At 44.4% G+C, this 18,831-nt stretch overlaps 1 protein-coding gene across 17 annotated transcripts in view; it reads left to right on the top strand.

Annotated features, from left to right (window-relative positions):
• VPS13B (vacuolar protein sorting 13 homolog B) overlaps positions 1 to 18,831 on the top strand; it is a 727,825-nt gene that overhangs the window by 692,533 nt on the left and 16,461 nt on the right. For all 17 annotated transcript variants that reach the window (XM_072734208.1, XM_072734211.1, XM_072734207.1 and 14 more), the window contains 3 exons: positions 10,450 to 10,568; positions 13,790 to 14,598; positions 18,371 to 18,547. In XM_072734208.1, the coding sequence (XP_072590309.1) occupies positions 10,450 to 10,568; positions 13,790 to 14,598; positions 18,371 to 18,547 (1,105 nt within the window). The remainder of the gene's footprint in view (positions 1 to 10,449; positions 10,569 to 13,789; positions 14,599 to 18,370; positions 18,548 to 18,831) is intronic.

Here is an 18,831-nt window from a genome sequence, read left to right as displayed (position 1 = left end):
GAGTTGAACAGGCATTAAGTAGACAGGAAAGTGGGAGATTTTTCTCAGCAGAAAGAACACGTTTGAAGCTTTGGTGCTCAGGGAGGGAGCCTGGTCCTTTCTGGTCTGGGATCTACGTGCCAGTGTGGCCAGAGTGGCAGATGAAGGAAAAAGGGGCAGAAGGGGGCTGGTGAGGCGATTCGGGGTCACACCTGGCAGGATTCTGGATCTGCAACCAAGGAATTGGGTTTATACTTTAAGAACCATGGGAAGTCTGAATTCTTTCTGAAAAGCAATCCTTAAGCTATTGAAATAGCAAAGGAGGAGAAGCAGTTTGAACCCTAGAAGGTTTGCAGATGAGTTTTCTTCAAAAAAGATCCGGTAAGTTCTCATGATCTTTCATGTTTAGTGGAAGTGTTTAGTGGAGTCAGTGTCCCTGGGGTTTTCTTCTCCATCTGTGTGGAAGATGGGGAATGACAGTCCTTCGTGTTTCTGTAGCTCTCACCATTTACTAAGTGCTTTCACATCCGTAGTGTCTATTCTTTCATTCATTTATTCAGCAAGCTTATATTGAGGAACCATCCAGGGCCAAACCTCTTCCCTGAATAAGGCATTACTCCTGCTCGAAGGACCTGAGCGTAAGTAAATAAATACAGTCAAGTGGAATATGTCCTAAGACAGAGCCTTTGATCACTGCAATAATTCTCAGATTGTTAGGGCAATAATTTTTATTTTCCTGATGAGAAGATTGAGGCTTAAAGAGTAATCAGCTAGGTGGTTTATAACTAAGCAGGGTCAGGCTGGAACTGGGATCTGCCCACATGTGGCCCAGTCTTGCTTTTCCTGCACCAAACTGAGGTCACTGTCTGACCTTTGAAGTCCAGCCCCAGCTACAGATATTGCTACCTGAAGGTTCATGAGAGCACGGATTAGAAGACGTTTTCTACTTTCGCTTTATCTAGGGCAAGGGTCCCTCCCGTGATGTCTCCCCTCAGTGTCCTAGCCATGGCTTATTCCAGCAGTGACTGTAGGAAAGTTTCTGCCTGTATCAAGCTGAAGATTCTCCCTCTATGGCACCCACTCATTCATCCTTGTTTTAACCTCTGGGGCATCACAGATTGTCCCCTCTAATATAGCAACACTACAATTATTTGAAGGCAGCTTCAACATCTTCTCTAAGTGTTCCCTTATCCAGGCCAAACATTTCTGGTTCCTTGAATCATTCCTTCTGTAAATGTGATTTCCAGACTGATCACCACAGTTACCCTTGTCTGAATACACTAGTGTGTTATGTTCCCTTTTAAAAATCTGGCAGTCAGAATTATACATAGTATTCCAAATGTGGTCTAACCAGCTATTACCTCCCTGTGCTTCCATTAATAAAGTAGAAGATTGAGTTAGCTTTTTATTAACAAGTTCAGACTGTTTGTTATTATTGAACTTGTGGTCAACCACATCCCCCAGGTCTTTATCATATGACTTGCTGTACAGTTGACTTTTTGAACCCAGTGACAGAACTTTGCATTTATCCCCAATAAATTAAATCTTGTTGCTATTGGCCTGGTCCAGCTTGTTGAAATCACTTTTAAAAAAATTGTGATGCTGTCATCCAACATATTAAGTATCCTTGGTAGCTTTATGTCATCTATAGATGTGGTAAGCACACATTCTACGTGTTCATCCAAGTCATTAATAAATGCGTCGAACAGGACAAATCCAAGGTCTTCATGGCTATGGAGGGTCACTGGATACCTCCCTAACACGTGGTTTCGGTCAGCCACTGACACATCAAACTGCACGATCATCTAGTCCACATTTCTTAAAATAAGAAAAGTCATCTCAAAGCATTTTTTAAACCATACTACCTAAGATGTGTCTTATCTTGTTTACAAGATTATCATGAGGCTCTGTGCTGATGAACCGGCACTCAGACATGTAATCAGTGCACTTGATGCAGAGCAGACCAAAGGGCCCACAAGCACTAATGCTAAAGATCATGTAGCCAGATTCCGACACCTTTAGCCTCCATCCAAGAATGTTTACGTAGAAAAAAAAGCTATCAAATCAAATGAGGATCTGATTTAGAAAATGTGCCATAGAGATATTTTGCCTTCTTGCTCACCTTCCTCCTCCACCCCGTATCGGGGCCACACAGATATCACCAAGTTGGCACCCACTTCTGAACATCTGCCAAGTGCCCTAGTCTAGAGTTTTCTATATGTTTATATTTTGTCTCGGTTGAGTCACACCTGCTTTTAAAGATACTTGGGAGTAGGGATTTCCCTAAATATTTTTTCAGCAACTATACAGAGGGAAGAATTAGAATAGAATTCTAATTCTAGAATATCACTATTTTGTTTTCATCCTTATCTAGCCTTTTCTCATTTTAGAAATTCATCTCCCTTATTTTCCTCTCTGGGATATCTCATCTCATTGCTTTAGCTACAACTATCAGCCGGTCACTCTCAGATCTATCCCTGGCGCCTGCATCTCTCCTAAGCTCCATGTCTGTGTTCTTAGCCACCCACCAGACATCTCCACCTGAAACTGAGGAGCACCCAAACCCAGCATGCCTGGAACCCGAGTGATCATACGCCATTTCCCAGGCCAGCTTCTCTTAGAGTCACTACTCCCCAGTATAAAAACCTTAAATACTGTGTATGTAAATTTGTATTGACTTATTGCTCTATGTCAAGCACTCTATAAATATTATCATTAGTCCCTGCCACATCCCATAAAGGTAGATGCTACCCTAAACCCGAGAAGTCACCTTGCACAAAGCAAGTGAACCTGGGATCCAGACTCTGACTGCCAAGCATCTAAGCCTATAGTTTTCCTACTGAACCCCAGAGTCTTCCCTTTCCCTCTTTACCCCCACACATCCAGTAAGTCACCTGGTTCTGGCAGAAATTCCTCAGAAATGTCTCTGGATCCACCCCTTCTCTCTGGGACCATGGTCTACTTCAGGCTTTTTCCCATCATCCCTCTCCCAGAGTTTGGCAGTAGCCCCTCAGAAGGTCTCTGTTGTCAGCCTCATCACCTTCAACTCTATATCCACAAATACCACCTAAATGACTAGTAAAATACAGAGTCCAGCCCAGAGGAGGCTTTCCAGTACACTAGACTACTTAGACTACCACCTGAGACATCTTACTCCTTTATTCCCTCTACAGGTGAAGGGTCAGTCCCATAGCACACCTGCAAATTTCTTCTTCCCTTCAAAGCCTAAGTCTTGACTTCTTGCATATCATGGTTTTCCTTAAGATATTTTCTTACAAGCCACTTGAGCTGGAGATAGAAGTAGTACCTTTTCAATTTATTCCTTTCCAAAACAGGGAGTAAAAGTTTTTATGAAAAATGAATTTTAGGCAAAGGTCAGAACAAATAAAATGGCTGACTTACCTGCAGATCTATTTATGGAGATTGAGTATCTGCCATCTGTAAGCTGGAGACCAGGAAAACCATAGTGTAATTTAGTCTGGGCCCAAAGACCTGAGAACCAAGGGAGCTGATGATGGTATGAATTTACCAGAAGATGAAATAAGACGTCTTAGTTCAACAGTGAGGCAGGGGAGAGGGAGCAAATTATTCCTCCTCCACCTTTTATTCTTTTCAGATCCTCTACAGACCCACCCACCCCACACTGGAGAAAGCAGTACACTGAGTCTACTGATGCTAATCCCTTCCAGAAACATCCTCACAGACACATCCAGAAATAATGCTTCACCTGGCCAGTCAGGTTGCACGCACAATTACTCATCACAAAAGGAGGTAAAAGTCTGAGGTGGGAGCAGCATGAGTGAGGTGTAAAGGACGGAGGCCCAGCAAGGTATACCCCGTGGCTGTTGTAGCCCAGTTGAGAAAGAAATCAGTAAAATACTGGAGGAGGCGAGGAAAGTGCAGAAGGAGTTTTACTAACAGTTCTACCTATGATTTAAGTCTACCTTAGTTGCAGTGCTGGGATGTTTTATATCTCCCTCCTGATTATCCCTAGACATGCAGCCAACAGGGAAAAAGAGAGAGGGACATGGAAAGAGAGACTTTCAAGAATTCATCCTTTTATTTCCTGTGTCCCCTTGTAACTTATTAACTTAGTAAAATTAAATTAGTATAATTTTTTTAAAATATTGTTCATTGGACATGAATCTAATAAGCCATCATTTTAATAAAGATAACTGGATATATAGAAAAGCACAAGTTTATATTAAAGTGTTTCCTATTTGTAATCATAGTAAAAGACAATGTAGTAAGTAGAGGGCAGGACATGGGGCTGGGATGGCATTCTTATACCCACACTCATGGGAGAGAATCTCACTGATCAAAGTGCTCCAGCACATAAAGGGTAAACACAGAGTGTCCTCCAAGTGTGCAGTGGTCAGAGATGCACAGCTCCTGCTACATGTTGCCACTAGCCTCCCCACACACACACACACACCCACACTCTACCAGTATGAGGTGAAGAAAAAAAAAACACCAAAGTGATGGTGCCCATCAGGACTGACTGTCTTATGCTGCAGTAACGAATAACTCAGCAACAGGAATCCCCTCGGCCATCTGTTATCTAATTGTCCATTTTCCCACACGTGGAACAAACAAACAGCCTCCCCAGGGTTCTGTCCAGTCAGAGCATCCCACTGGAAATCCAGTACTTCTGAGTGATGCTTAGGTCTGGACATGACTGCCTTCTTTTGGAGTTATGAGTTCCTGTCCTTCTGCCCTTCCCCCCATTTTACAAGCTAGGATAACCATGGTAACCCCTCTAAAATGGAAAGGGGAAAGGCAGCCCTGGTGGCTCATCTGTTTAGTGCCACCTTCAGCCCCTCAGGGTGTGATCCTAGAGACCCAGGATCAAGTCCCACGTTGGGCTCCCTACATGGAGCCTGCTTCTCCCTTTGCCTGTGTCTCTGCCTCTCTCTCTCTCTCTCTCTCTTTGTGTGTCTCTCATGAATAAATAAGTAAAATCTTTTTTAAAAAAAATGGAAAGGAGAAGAATGAGTTGTAATGGCAGCCCCGCATCTGTGACAATTATAAAAATTTTCTGAGCTCATAATTTTGGGGTTTATACCCTGGAGCAAGAGCTGGTCTTTGAGCCCTGTTTCTGCTCTTGGAACTGCTCTTAGTATTTTTCTTCTAGTCCCTGAATCATCCCTCAGAGATCTTCCCCAATTACATCTGAAGCTGTGGTGATTCTCAAGCAATCATAGTCTCCTTTAGTCTAGGCTCATGGGTTTACTGGGCAGTAGTCATTTCTCAAAAATTAGTTGATTTCAGAGGATTGTAATACTGATAACCACGTCCATGGTCCTTTCCAAGGTATGTCTGTCTTCTTTACCTCTCTCTAGATTTAAGAGAGCTTCTATGGCAAACTTATACTTTTAATGTAAACTGTCTTCTGAGTCACTTAAACAGTTAAGAGGTTAAGGCAGAGTATTAATCTGCCTTCATATCCAAAGACTGAACTTTGATCTCTTGCTGTCTCTCTCTATTCCCTTTCATTTTTATTTGCAAACTGGCCAATTCTTTTCTGAGCTCATGTCTTCTACAGAATATATCGCCAGAGACAGCCAATAGCAACAACACACGCTACTAATGTTTGTTTCTGAACTTCATCTTTTGGAGGTACCAATGGATTAGGTTTATAATCTGCTTCCCAGGTAATCTCAGACAACAGTCTTATGAAATGTCTTGCTACTTCATAACATGAATTGCCACTGTAGTATCTTCCAATATCAATTTCCGCTGCCTGACCACTAAGCCAAGGACTCATATTTTAGATTTCTGCTGGAGCCTTACTTCTATCACCAATAACTATACTGAATTAGTTAGTATAGGCTAGGTTTTGCTGCCTGTCAGAATCCTAGCATTTACGTCTTGCTCATGCTTTGTGCCCAGGCAGCTCTGTTCTACATGGTCACTCAGGGATGCAGGTGATAGAGTTTCCATTACCTTCTGTCTGCCCCAATGTAACAAATCACCCCAAAAACCTAGAGGCTTGAAAATGACTAATGTCTCATGAGTCTGAAGGTTTGTCTGGATGATTTTTCTGCAGAGTGAGCCTGGGATCACTCATGCAGCCACATTCTGTTGGAGGTTGGCAGAGGGATGAGTTCAGCTGGAAAGTCTGGGCATCTCTCTCACCATGTGGTCTTTCCTGTCTAGGGAGGCTAAACCAGGCTTCCTTACATGGTTGGCAGGAGGGCAAACCCCAGCAAGCAAGCTTTGTCAGACTTCTTGTCTCATGTTTGCTGATGTCCCATCAGCTGATGGCAGTCACATAGCTGAGCTCTGTGTCAGTAGGAAAAGGGACTGAATGAAGGGCCTGGAAGCTGGATGTGCAGCTCCTTGACTGTGTAATAATCTGCCACAACCAGCTAGACCAGGAGTCAACAAGCTGCTTCTTCAAAAAGTTTCTTCTTGGGATCCCTGGGTGGCGCAGCGGTTTGGCGCCTGCCTTTGGCCCAGGGAGCGATCCTGGAGACCCGGGATCGAATCCCACGTCAGGCTCCCGGTGCATGGAGCCTGCTTCTCCCTCTGCCTGTGTCTCTGCCTCTCTCTCTCTCTGTGTGACTATCATAAATTTAAAAAAAAAATTAAAAAAAAAAAGTTTCTTCTTCTTCAGTAAATATTTTAGGCTTTGCAGGCCATATAATCCTTCAGTTTTTCAACTTTGCTATTAGAGACAATATATATATAAATAAATGAGCATAGCTATATCCCCCCCCCCCCAAATTTTATTTACATTTAACAGGCCATGGATTGGATTTATCCTACCACTGATCTAGAACATAAAGCCTTTATTCGGTCTCTGTAGCAGGGGAAGAAGACTGGCTCTTTTATGCTTTGACTCAGAAGTAACAATATCAATTCTATCTTTATTTTAGCTCATTGACCAGCACTTAGTCACATGGCCATACCTAACCACAAGGGAGTGAGGAGTATAATCCTATTCTGTGCCTAGAAGGAGCTAGGTATGGGTGGACACTAGAAGTCTCTACCACAGGAGCCACAGTGAGATGATATCAAGATGCCCAATCAGATCTTGATTGCATACCAAGTACTGGTTATAAATACTGAAGAAAATGGACACACAGCCATTGCCCTCATGAGCTTATACAGATATCATGATGATTAATACACTAAGAGGGAGAAGCATGCTATACATCTCTGCCCTGGAAGTATTAGTTATTATCTCATCATTTGTGTCCTTGGCTTTTTTTACTAGCTAAGCTGAGAGCAATTGGAGGGTGTGATTAGATCTTCTTGGTTCCTTAGGTGCCTGGGTAGCTCAGTCAGTTAAGCATCCAGTCCTTGATTTTGGCTCAGGTCATGATTTCAGAGTCGGGAGATGGAGCCCCGCATCAGGCCCCTTGGTCAGTGGGGAGTCTGCTTCTCTATCCCTCTTCATCTCCCCCATCCCCACCCCCAGCTTATGTGCTCACGCTCTTGCTCTAAAATAAATAAATCTTTAAAAAACAAAGAAATCTTCTCCATCACTAATATAGTGCCATGCTCTTCGTAGGTGCACTCTAAGTATCAATTAATTGGCTGAATGATTAACAACCAGACCATCAGACCAAAACAAGGATTTATTTTAAGACTTCCGAGAGAGGGCAGCCTGGGTAGCTCAGCAGTTTAGCGCCGCCTTCAGCTCAGGTCGTGATCCTGGAGACCTGGGATAGAGTCCCACGTCAAGCTCCCTGCATGGGGCTTGCTTCTCCCTCTGCCTGTGTCTCTGCCTCTCTCGTGCGCGCTCTGTGCCTCTCATGAATAAATAAATAAAATCTTTAAAAAAAAAATGTGTCCCACTCTCACCGCTTAAAAAAAAAAAAAAGATTTCTGAGAGAACCTAGGTACAGGTGCCTAATGTCCCTAGCAGTGAGATACCTACCTCCCTACTCCATAGAGCTGCCACTGGACAAAATGCTTGACATTGTGAGCTGTTTCTCTGCGTGTGAAAAACAACATGAACTAAAGTCCATGTCTCTTCCATTCTAGTGGTGGGTGAAAGGAAAACATAGCAAAATTTTTCTCAAGTCCAGATTTTCAACCAGGAGAGGTGCCTTAAAGGATTAGGTCCATTTACTTGCTTCAAAGTCCCTTGGGCAGTGCTCGCTTCAGCAGCACATATACTAAAATTGAAACAAAGTCCCTTGGGCAGTTAACAAAAACCATCAGTTTGCCTTGTCTTTACTATCTTAGAAGGAGCCAGGATCCTCATTTCACAGTGCCTACAGATGACTTTGAAAATGAGCAGAACAATAAATATTCCCCTTTTTTATCCTTTCCTTCCCTCTTTTGAGGGTTGACAGTTCTATCCTAAAACCCTGAGACATGCACTGAAGTTACAGTCACTGAGAGAAAAATATAGGTGGGGGCACAGGGCCTTAGAAAGGTTTGTGCCAAATGAATTCTCTCACATCATAAGCGTAGTAAAAAAGCAGTTAACTTGGGTCACCTGGGTGGCTCGGTCAGTTGAGCATCCTGCTCTTGATTTCTGAGCAGGTCATGATCTAGGGGGCACAGGATCAAGCCCCATGTCAAGCCCTAAACATATTGGGCTCCACACCCAATGAGGAACCTGCTTCTCTCCCTCTTCCTCTGCCCCTCCCCCCTTACATGCATGCATTCTCTGTCTCAAGTAAACTTTTTTTTTTAAAAAAAGGTGACTTTGTATATCATACAAAATAATAAATGTCAATGTTTCTGAAATAATACCTGTTTTGTTTTAGATTCGTGAGCTGAGCCAGTTTTTAAGTTGGCTGCATTCCAGATTTTGTCCTAGTCAAGTTCAATTTTTACCTTAGAACAGATAAGGCAAATTCAGGATACAAGGTCTTTTGAAACACATATTTTTGCAAAACAATCCATTTGGGAAACATGTCCATAAAGAACAAATGGACTCCTCTCCTTGCCTCAAGAAACTGACAGTCTAGCAGTTGAGTGTACTGCAAACAGTACGGATTTGTGACCATACATAGGATTTGGAAAGGACCAATGTGGGGGAGGGTGTCTTCTGGGCACAGGGTCTGCTGAGTGGCAAACAAGGGCTAAGCTATAGGGCTAAGCTATAGTGTGGCCATAGGATGGAAGAGAAGGCACTCGTAGAGGACGAGCAGGACTGGAGCATCTGATGAGTGCTATGCTGCAGGAGATGAGCAGAGGAGGGAGCGGTGGTTGTCCAGGTGGCCTGAGTGCTGCATATGGTCAGGATCTCTGAAGGAGGAGCCATTATGCAAGAAAGAAGCCCAGTGACACTGAAGTCACTTCAGTGGTCTGAGTCTGTGACTCTCTCCTGTGGTTCTGTGTACATACTTTCCGGTACTCATCATATGGTCAGCATTAGAGTCTGTTCATTACATGTCAGGCAGGCACCTTGCTTTGTTCCTTCATCCGGGAATTTTCAACCTTTTATTTACTGTCCTAACAGTAATAAAGGGCCCAGACTTGGACTGAATTGATACTGCAAATTATCAAAATTAGCGTTCCCGAACATAGGAGGTTCTTGCTCCTACTCTTAGGTAATGCTGGCTGTGAACATGATGTTCTTGGAGTTGTTTTTCAAATAGTTCTGTTTTCAAATATTTATCCATTTTAGCAACCTTGGTATTCAATGCTGAAAGGACATCTGTTCTCCAGCCTGGTACCTGGCTTCTGAGGTAGAACTTTTTTGGGGTCTTAGTCCACCTTCCCATGGAAGAAAAATTAATTTTGACTCCAAGCAAATGAAGTTATTTGACAGTAGTGTTGCAAGTTATGTGAGGGACCAAGGGACCTTGGGATATTATGGCATTTCTCATTGGTAAGTTTTCTGGTATGCTTCTGTGCCCAAGGATAGAAAGGCATCCTTGTGGTAGTAACTCAACACTCAAGAGTTTAAAAGTTTTTTGTATGTTCCATTTCAAGTCCTGAGTTTCAGGGTTTTTTTTTCCCCACCAGAGATTCGTATGCCCACATAAAGCTGACCTGTAGCTGGGCTCTAGGCCACACAGAGCTATTTGCCAAAAGCAAAGAAGCAGAGAATGAAGACACTCATGTCCTGTCATCCATCATGTTTTTTGCTGTGAACCTTACAACTGGATATTGAAAAATCTGGATTTGATCTTTCTTTCTTTTTTTTTTTTGAGTCAGTTGAATAGGGCAGCCTGGGTGGCCCAGCGGTTTAGCACTGCCTTCAGCCCAGGGCGTGATCCTGGAGTCCCGGGATCAAGTCCCACATCGGGCTCCCTGCACGGAGCCTGCTTCTCCGCCTCTCTCTCTCTCTCTCTCTCTCTTTCTCTCTCTCTCTCTGTCTCTCATGAATAAATAAAATCAATCAATCAATAAATAAATAAAGTCAGCTGAATAGCCTGTACACATTGATATAAAGAAATAGAACTAGCTGTTGAGCCAGAACTTAAGACCTTTGAAGGCAGCCATGCAGATAGTGTTTCTTACTTCTTTTTAATCAGATTTTGAATATTCTTTTTGCAGGTTGTGTTCCTGACTGGCTTTGGCTATGTATATGTGGACATCATTCTTCAGTGTGGCACAGTCTTCATCACTGTGGCCCCAGAAGGAAAAGTGGAACCTATTTTAACCACCAGCAACAGGTAGGATTAGTTATTATCCCATTAGCAGTATGGTAAGCTTTCCTGTTATAAAGTCATAAGCCTGCTACTTACCATTCATGATCATCTCTATATATACATTAAAGGTTTTGGTGAATTATTGTGTAATCCATAAGGATATGGTCATTAACATTAAGTCGTACCTATAAAAAGCAGTTCTTTATCTTCTTTGGTACCCCTTCCATTGGTAAGTTTAACAAAATGATTTACAAACTGAAATATGCATCTTCGAATTACCTATTAGCATCAGCATGAAATGTACATTAATACTTCTGTATCCGCTTGACCACCTAGTAATTAGTAATCTGACTTAGCAATTAGAGCTCCATCAACAATAAATTCACCTCTTAGAGTGTTGCCATCAGATTTTACAAACATGAACCAAAGAGTTAATATACTCAATTTAAAAGAATTGCTATAATCCAATAGAAATGGTATGAAGCTAGTCCCTCCTAAAAGTAAAGGCACATGCATGACCAGGAAATTGTAGGAAGGAAAAAAAAAAAAAGGAAATTGTAGAAAGAGGAAATATGAGTAATCAAAAAAATGCAAATTTAAGTAAGATATTACTTACCTAAGTAACAATGATTTGTCATCATATACAGTTCAAGTGGAAATGTAAACTGTTGCCATTTTCTGGAAGGCACTTGAGCAACATCAGAAAACATTTCTAGAACTAAGATTCAAAAGAAGGAACCAAATTTTCAATAGATACAGTGCTTATAAATGATTATCTAGTAATTTTCTGCATTTTAATTTTCTACAAGAATAATTTATTTTAGCATCAGAAGTTTATTATTAAATTTTTATTTAAAATGTAAAATAATAATATCAACTTCCATACATTTTTTTTAAAGTCCCTTGCTTTTCATATATGGTTAAGAATTTATTAATTAGGACCTGCCAACTCATTATTAATTTGAACTTACAATATCTCAGACAACATTGGGTAGAATGTTTTTGCTTGTAAAAAATGAGCAGCATAACAAAATTGGAGGCTTAATATAAAATTACATAACACAAAATTTCAAGCCTGTACAACAATTTCAGAAACATTTGTCTAGGGCATTAATAGTGCATAATTGATCAGAGTAGCAACAAATTATACGTTTAGTGGTAGAAATAGGAAGTTTCTATTCTTCAAAAAATACAAATATTTACTAGTATTGCCTTCATTTATTCAAATATTTTTTGGCTTGCTGGATGCCAGTTGCTATTCTAGAGATGGGAACACAGCAATGACCAAAAAGACCAAAATCGCTGCTTTTTCTATACTGATAGGTATAGAATGGAAGAGAATAAACATAATAAATAAGGAAATTTTATGATACAGTAGAAGGTTGGCTTTCTGCAGGGATAAAAATAGATGGGTGAGAAAGACCAGGAGTGCCAGAGCATAGGAACAGAGAGAGAAAAATTTTAAAAAACCGGTGTAGGTAAGCCTCACCATGAAGTTGACATTTGAGTAAAGACTCAAAAGCTGCAAGGGAGATAATAATGTGGCTATCTGGTGGGAAAGCTTTCCAGACAGTGGGCACAGCTGTTTCAGAGGTCTGAAGTAGGTGTATCTGGTATATTGGAGGAGCGGGAGAGGAGCCAATGTGGGCCCAATAGAGTGGGTGAAAGTGAAAGTAATAGTATCTGAGGTCAGAGAAGTAAGAGCTGGACCAGGGGGACTTGTGTAGGGCCTACCTTTGATTTTGAATGAAATGGGGCAATCATTGGAGCATTTTGAGTAAAGAAGTGACATGATCTGACCTGAATTTTTAGAAAATCATTGGCTGCTTCATTGAAGTAGACTGTAGAGAGGTAAAGGTGGAAGCAGGGAGACTAGTTAAGAGATTGTTACAGTCACTCACACTAGAGATGCCGATGGCTTAGACTATGATGAGATCAGTGGAAATGGGAAGAAATGGTCAGATTCTGGATGTGCTTTCTAAGAAAAAAACCAATGAGATTTCCCTGATGCACTGAGTAAGGGTTGAAAATAGAAGTATCAAGGATAACTCCCAAATTTGTGCTCTAAGCAAGTGGTAGGATGTGGTTACCATTAACTGAGATAGGAAAGACCATTTATAGGTTGGGGGTGGAGGGTAAAATTGAGAGTTTGATTGCAGACATGACAAGTTGAGACAAGCATCTATGTGGAGAGGCAGTTAGATATTGTAGACTGGCAGTCAGGTAGTTCTAAGCTGATGTTGTGACAGAGAGTCATCTGCACAGGGACTGCGTATCAAGCCATGATCTCCAAGGGGATGGCAAGGGCCAAACCTTGGGCACCTTAATTTTAAGTGGTCAGGGAGAAGAGGGGGGTCACAGGATGAGTGAGGATGTAGAAGAGCCAAGAGAAGACCTATAAAGGGAGTGTTTCCAGACGGAAGGACTTATTGACAAGGTAAAATGCAATTACAGGTCAGGTGAGCCACAGACCAAAAGGCCCAGTAGCACAGAAGCTACTGGGTAAGAGTTGTTTGGGTAGACTGTGGGGCAGAAGCCTGCTTGGAGCACTGCAAAGAGATGATGGAAGCCTGCAGCAGACAGTGGAGACGTTTATATGTGAGGGAGAGTAGAAAACAGAGCAGTAGCCAGAGGAGGAAGTGGAGTTACAAGAGTGATTATCAAGACAGGAAATAACCTCATGGTTAGAGGCTGCTAGTAATGAAGGAAAAAATGAGGACATAGAAGGGGGTGGGTGGCTGGAGTGGTGCCTGGAGCAGGTGGCAGCAGAAGGCTTTCGTGCACCACAGAGGGGCTGGCCTGAGGCCGAGACATGCAAGGTGGGCTGGGGACCTGGGCCCTTGGCGACTTTTCTTCTGTTCGCTTTACTTCACAGTGAGGAGTTTGGGTTATTTGATTTTACCTTTCTGCCTTGAGATGATCTTGATAGAGATTTGGTGTGCAAAGACTAGAAGAATCTTAGGGTAAAAATCTGATGTTGATGAGTAAGCTCGTACAGAACACAATGAGAGCTTGTAAAGTCCCGTAGACAGCATTTTTCCCAGTACTGTTGGGAGTGTGACCGGCTCTGTCTGGACACCATGAACTGAAAGTTGAATATTTGTTCCTCATGAGAATCTGATGGACTATCAGGAGGTGTGTAATATGGCACTACTGAGGGGGAGCGGGGAGGGAGGAAGGAGGGGAGAAGTAAAAGAAGGAAAAAGAGCAATGGTGAGACTGATGTTCTTCCGTCTCTCCTTTAGAGCTCTGGAGAAGATGGTGACACTTAAACTGTTCATCACGCAGTTGAGCCTGGTGGTGTTTGATGACCTCAGCCACCACAAAGCATCGTCTGAGCTCCTGAGACTCACACTGGACCATGTTTTTCTCCAAGTGGCCCCCGTGGCTGGTCCCCTGCCTGGGGAAGAGGCCGTCGCCGTGCCCCTGCGGCTCCACGCCGTGGAGCTCTACTGTGGGGACCTGCAGTTGGACAACCAGCTGTACAACAAGTCCAACTTCCACTTTGCTGTCCTGGTGTGCCAGGGGGAAAACGCAGGACCTGTGCAGCGGGCTAAAGTGCACAGCCTGCTGGCATCCGGCAGGGACCTGGAAGAGTACAAGAAAGATTGTTTCATCAAGCTTTGCCTCACGCTGAGCGAGGGCAAGAGCTGCCGCTTGGATGACATTAATGAGTTGCGCTTTGAGCTGAAGCCCGCCCGGTTCTACGTGGAAGACACGTTCGTGTATTACGTTAGAACACTCTTCGAGACCTACCTGCCCAGCGGTGACCTGGCTGGCTGCCCTGCGGGCCCCTCCGGCGGGGAGCAGGTGTTGCCCACACAGGTCAGACAGCACGCCAGGGCCTTGGTGAATCCTGTGAAGTTACGGAAACTGGTGATACAGCCAGTGAGTCTCCTCGTCAGCATCCATGCTTCCCTCAAGCTTTACATAGCCTCCGACCACACGCCACTGGCCTTCTCAGTGTTCGAAAGAGGCCCGGTCTTCACCACGGCCAGGCAGCTCGTCCATGCCCTGGCGATGCACTATGCCTCGGGGGCACTTTTCAGAGCAGGTGAGGTCACAGGCCAATGAGCTAGAGCTCGGGCCAGAAGGAACTGCTTCCGGGGTGCCTTATCACCCTCAAGACCTAGGGAAGTGAGGCAGTGGGAGGGGAGGGCCTGGGATTTGCAGTTAGCCGGCAGTAGGTTGAAATCCACACTCTGCCACAGGCAAGGCCTTGGGCAAGTTATCTCCCCGAGTCTCGGTTTCCTCATCTATAAAATGGGTTTTAAGATTTCCAAGAGGATAGAATAAAAGCCCTTGGCACATAATTAACACTGTAATGTAACTTCGACTTTTAATCCCATGTAGCAGATACTTTAGCAGCTCCCTGCAGGTCCAAAGCTCTGGATTAGTGTATTTGTGCAATTGGGAAAACTAACCCCAGGCCTCAGCCCCTGGGCCTAAAAGAAATCCAGTTGTAGGATGTTAGCTTCCTATATTACAGTGAATGAATAGCTGTAGGTGCAAAATTCAGAGGATTTGTGCTCGTAAGATGCATAAAGAGCTTTCTACCTATCGAGTGTGGCCCTGCCTATCTAGACAGATAGCAAAAAGAAAGTGGTTGGTGTCTCAGCGCCCCCCCCCCCCCCCAGCTGAGATGGAAAAGTCTGCTGCAGAGGGCGGGGGTGGCTTGAGTGTGCGTACAAAATGTCATATGGTAAGTACTATGCGCTGAAGGTTCCGTGCAGGGGACAGAGTGGTCTCCGAATACTCTGTGGTAGCTGGCATCAAAACACACGTTCCTCACCGAATTTACTCTCCAACATGATTTCAGTTTGATTATCCAGCCCCTCATGTTCCCATGAATTCAAGCAACAAATGCCAACCGAAGTTGGTCTTGTGGGTCCTTTCTTAGCAAAGAACATGGCAGTCTTCCTTCCCGAGAGGAACTGACCCTGTACTTGGTGAAAGCATTCCCATACAAGTTTGATGTGATAGTAAATGGCCCCTGCTGTGGCCAGACTGGTGAGATTGCATTATCCCCACAGTGACGTTCATAGAGTTAGTAAGGTTACCCACGCGTCTTAAGTGAAAATGACAAGATCAGGGGAGGGCCCTGCTGGGACCATTGTTTTGATAGCTTGCACAACAATGAAGAGAATGTTTCCCTCTTGCTAAGAAATCATTCAAAAATAAGCAGTTAACATTTCAAATTTAATAGATGGGTATATTTATAAACAATTCCAGAAACTTAACCTCTCAAGCAGTTTTTGCTTTTAGCATGTGAAGCAGGCCTGTAAGTTACCAGGCTCTGCTCTGGGGCCCAGCAGGACAAAGCCTCCTGCCAGGCCACCACGTAGTGCCAAGGTGTGGGGGGCATCCATGTGGGTAATGAGCTGGCAGAGGGACCCAGCTGTGGCACTAAGGAGCCACGTCCCAGTGGCCCGTGTGCGAAAAATGCTCTCTTTGTTTTGTTTTTTGTTCTTGATGAGGTTTCACAAGAACATTCTGTTTGGATTTTTTGTAATCCACCTAAAAATCCTCTAAGCTGTTGTCCCAACCTCCTTATACTGTGGGACAAGAAATTCTAATATAGAGGGCCAAGATCTTAGAGCCCCAGACAGAATGGGAAGATGCTAGAAGGTTACCAGCGCCCAGGTAGGAGACTCCGCAGAGAATGTGTTAGCGTTCTTGTAGAGGAAGGGGTAGGGAGGTTGGCCTGGCGGTGAACAGGTTGCATCTGTATGGCCCGTGGGGTGGGATCCACCCATGAATTTGACTAGAAGGTTCCTGACCAGGATGCTCGAAATACCCTGACCTCATTTCTAGGGAAGTTTGTGGATTCACCTTGAAGAGGTTTTAAAAATAAACAGTAATTAAAATGAATGGCCCTATTTGAAGGAAAGCATGTAGGCTTTCTAATTTCCTCGGGCCCCTCTATAACCAAGTCTCGATTTGATGGAAATCAGATCGACATTCTTTTTCAACAATTTCCAAACAAATAAGCAAAAAATATATTTGCTTTTGGAGGAAAATAAAGGAGTGCCCTCGGATACTCACTGCCCTTTTCTGGCTAGCTCAAATGCCACCCAGAAGTAGCTCTGGTCCACACGTAGTGCTTCTGTCAGGCAGTGGTTCTGATCCAGGAGACCACACCCTGCCTTCTGGTGGTGGGGCCAGGCGCAGGGGGAGCCAGATGGTGAGCCTGGGTGGCACCCCTTCACGCTGGGCCCTTCTGCACTGGCTCAGATGGGCCCATTGTAGATGATCTTTGCTTGGCAGTAGCTTACTCTCCTTTCTTTATCTGGGTTGTGAAGTCTATGGAGAATTAATATGTTTCCAGACCAATTTGCTGCCTGCAGGTGGAACCGTATAACTATTCCCGGTTAAAGGGAATCCGCGGTTTCTTTACCTACAGAGATTGTGAACAGTTGAGCCACACTTGCCTCCTCATCCTGCCTGGAAGAAGTGGAGATAGAGACAGGGTAACACCATCTCAGATTCACCTCTGTCCCCATGCCTGCTCCCGCTGACCCCAGGGAGAGTCTCAGTCATGAGCTCATCTGAATTTATGCAAAGGGGCTAAAAGTACTTCACTTGCACAACTGCTGTGAGCAGTATATAAGCTGAAGTCCAGTACCCCTACGCCAGCCCATTTATAGCCTTTGGTCTCTGGAAATGATTCCTTCTTTTAATCTAAACCCTAGTGTTTTCTTCCTAATGTTCCAGAGAAGAGGAGTGGGCTAGAAATTTAAGAATGTCCCTGTCTCTATAAAGCTGGGCCTAGAAATTAGCCGGCAAGACTCTGGCTTGCTTCTTGCAGCAGCCACACTTTCCTGACCCTCTGGGATCAGCAGCTTGTCTGAGGGTCTGTCCCAAACTTGTCCTCCAAGAATCTGCTGGTGAGGCAGGACTGGCTCCCGCAGGAGAGCACTGTGAACCCCAGGCTAGGGGACGGGTCTGTCCAGGAGCCTGTGCTTAGCCCTTGGCCTTGCCTGTACCTCCAGTGCTGGGGGTGCGGGGGGTGTTGTAGAGCACCAAGCCCCTCCCTCCGAGTTCTCACCACAGCCACATTCCCACGAGGAGAGGCGGCATGCACCACAACCAGGCCAGCAGGCCAGCCCCTGGCAAGCCCCCGGCTCCACTAGGAAACCAGATCCAAAGCTCCCCTCCCGGGACACGGGAAGGGAACACTCCCCTCTCGCTAACCTAATCAGTATGTCCATGTCACCGATGTTTACACAACTGAAGCTGGGGTTGAGGGGGAGACATGTGTCTGGCTCCAGCTCTGCTCCAAAGGGAAGCACTCAGCTTGGTAGGATTGGGAAAGATTAAAAATAACTCCTCTGTCCTTGTCAGAACTTTGCATCTCCTTTGCAACACCCCGTTTAGCATCTGGCCTCCTACCCCGCCCCCACCAGGCATCTCCTCCTACCTCCACCCCCATGTCTCCGCTGCCCTGGGGTGGTTTTAAAGATAACTCCGCAGACTGCAAACACCTGCACCCTAAGAGGCCGCCCCTTTCTCGGGTGGCTGGGAGTGTGTATCCCCTTGCCCGCGGGTCCCTTTTAGCGGGAATATGGGAGGCTCGGGCAAGGAAGTCAGAGTAAAGCTATTTGCAAGGCTGCCAAAAGGATCACTTTGATTTATAAAGTATGAAAGTTTGCCATTTATGAATTCACAGTGAATGAGTTATTTCCCATATTTTGCTCCAGAGGAGCTTATTACATTCTCAATTCCAGTGTGAAAAATGAATTGCAGGGAAAATGGGTCACTTTTCCCAAATTTTGAAAGTGCTGTATTGAAGGTTTTGGTAACCCCTTCCCTTTGGTCCCTCACAGGCTGGGTGGTTGGATCTCTGGAAATCCTCGGCAGCCCAGCGAGTTTGGTGCGAAGCATCGGGAACGGGATCGCCGACTTCTTCAGGCTTCCATACGAGGGGCTGACCAGAGGCCCCGGAGCCTTTGTGAGTGGAGTTTCCAGAGGAACAACATCCTTTGTAAAGCACATTTCCAAAGGTAGCTATTTTGGTTTCTTTTCCTCATGTCTCATTTTCATTCCTTCCATTATGTTTTACTTTTAAAGAACACATTCAAGTTTGCAGTGCATGAACCGTGCCTCTACCTTTGTTTGGCCTGTCAGGTCGCAGTGAAATGTTGGATTTGTCACAAAGCTCACAGAGGATGTCTTATGTTTTAAACAGATCACTACTTGCCTGCATTGTGTGAAAATGTTTTCAGAACTTCAGAATTTTAAACCTCCCACTGGGAAAATGAGGATTGGCTCAACTGTTATTCCATGT

This window comes from Vulpes vulpes, chromosome 13, assembly GCF_048418805.1.
Source record: "Vulpes vulpes isolate BD-2025 chromosome 13, VulVul3, whole genome shotgun sequence".
Taxonomy (NCBI): domain Eukaryota; kingdom Metazoa; phylum Chordata; class Mammalia; order Carnivora; family Canidae; genus Vulpes; species Vulpes vulpes.
Note: the sequence above shows the minus strand (reverse complement) of the source record. Positions and strands in the feature narration are given on the sequence as shown.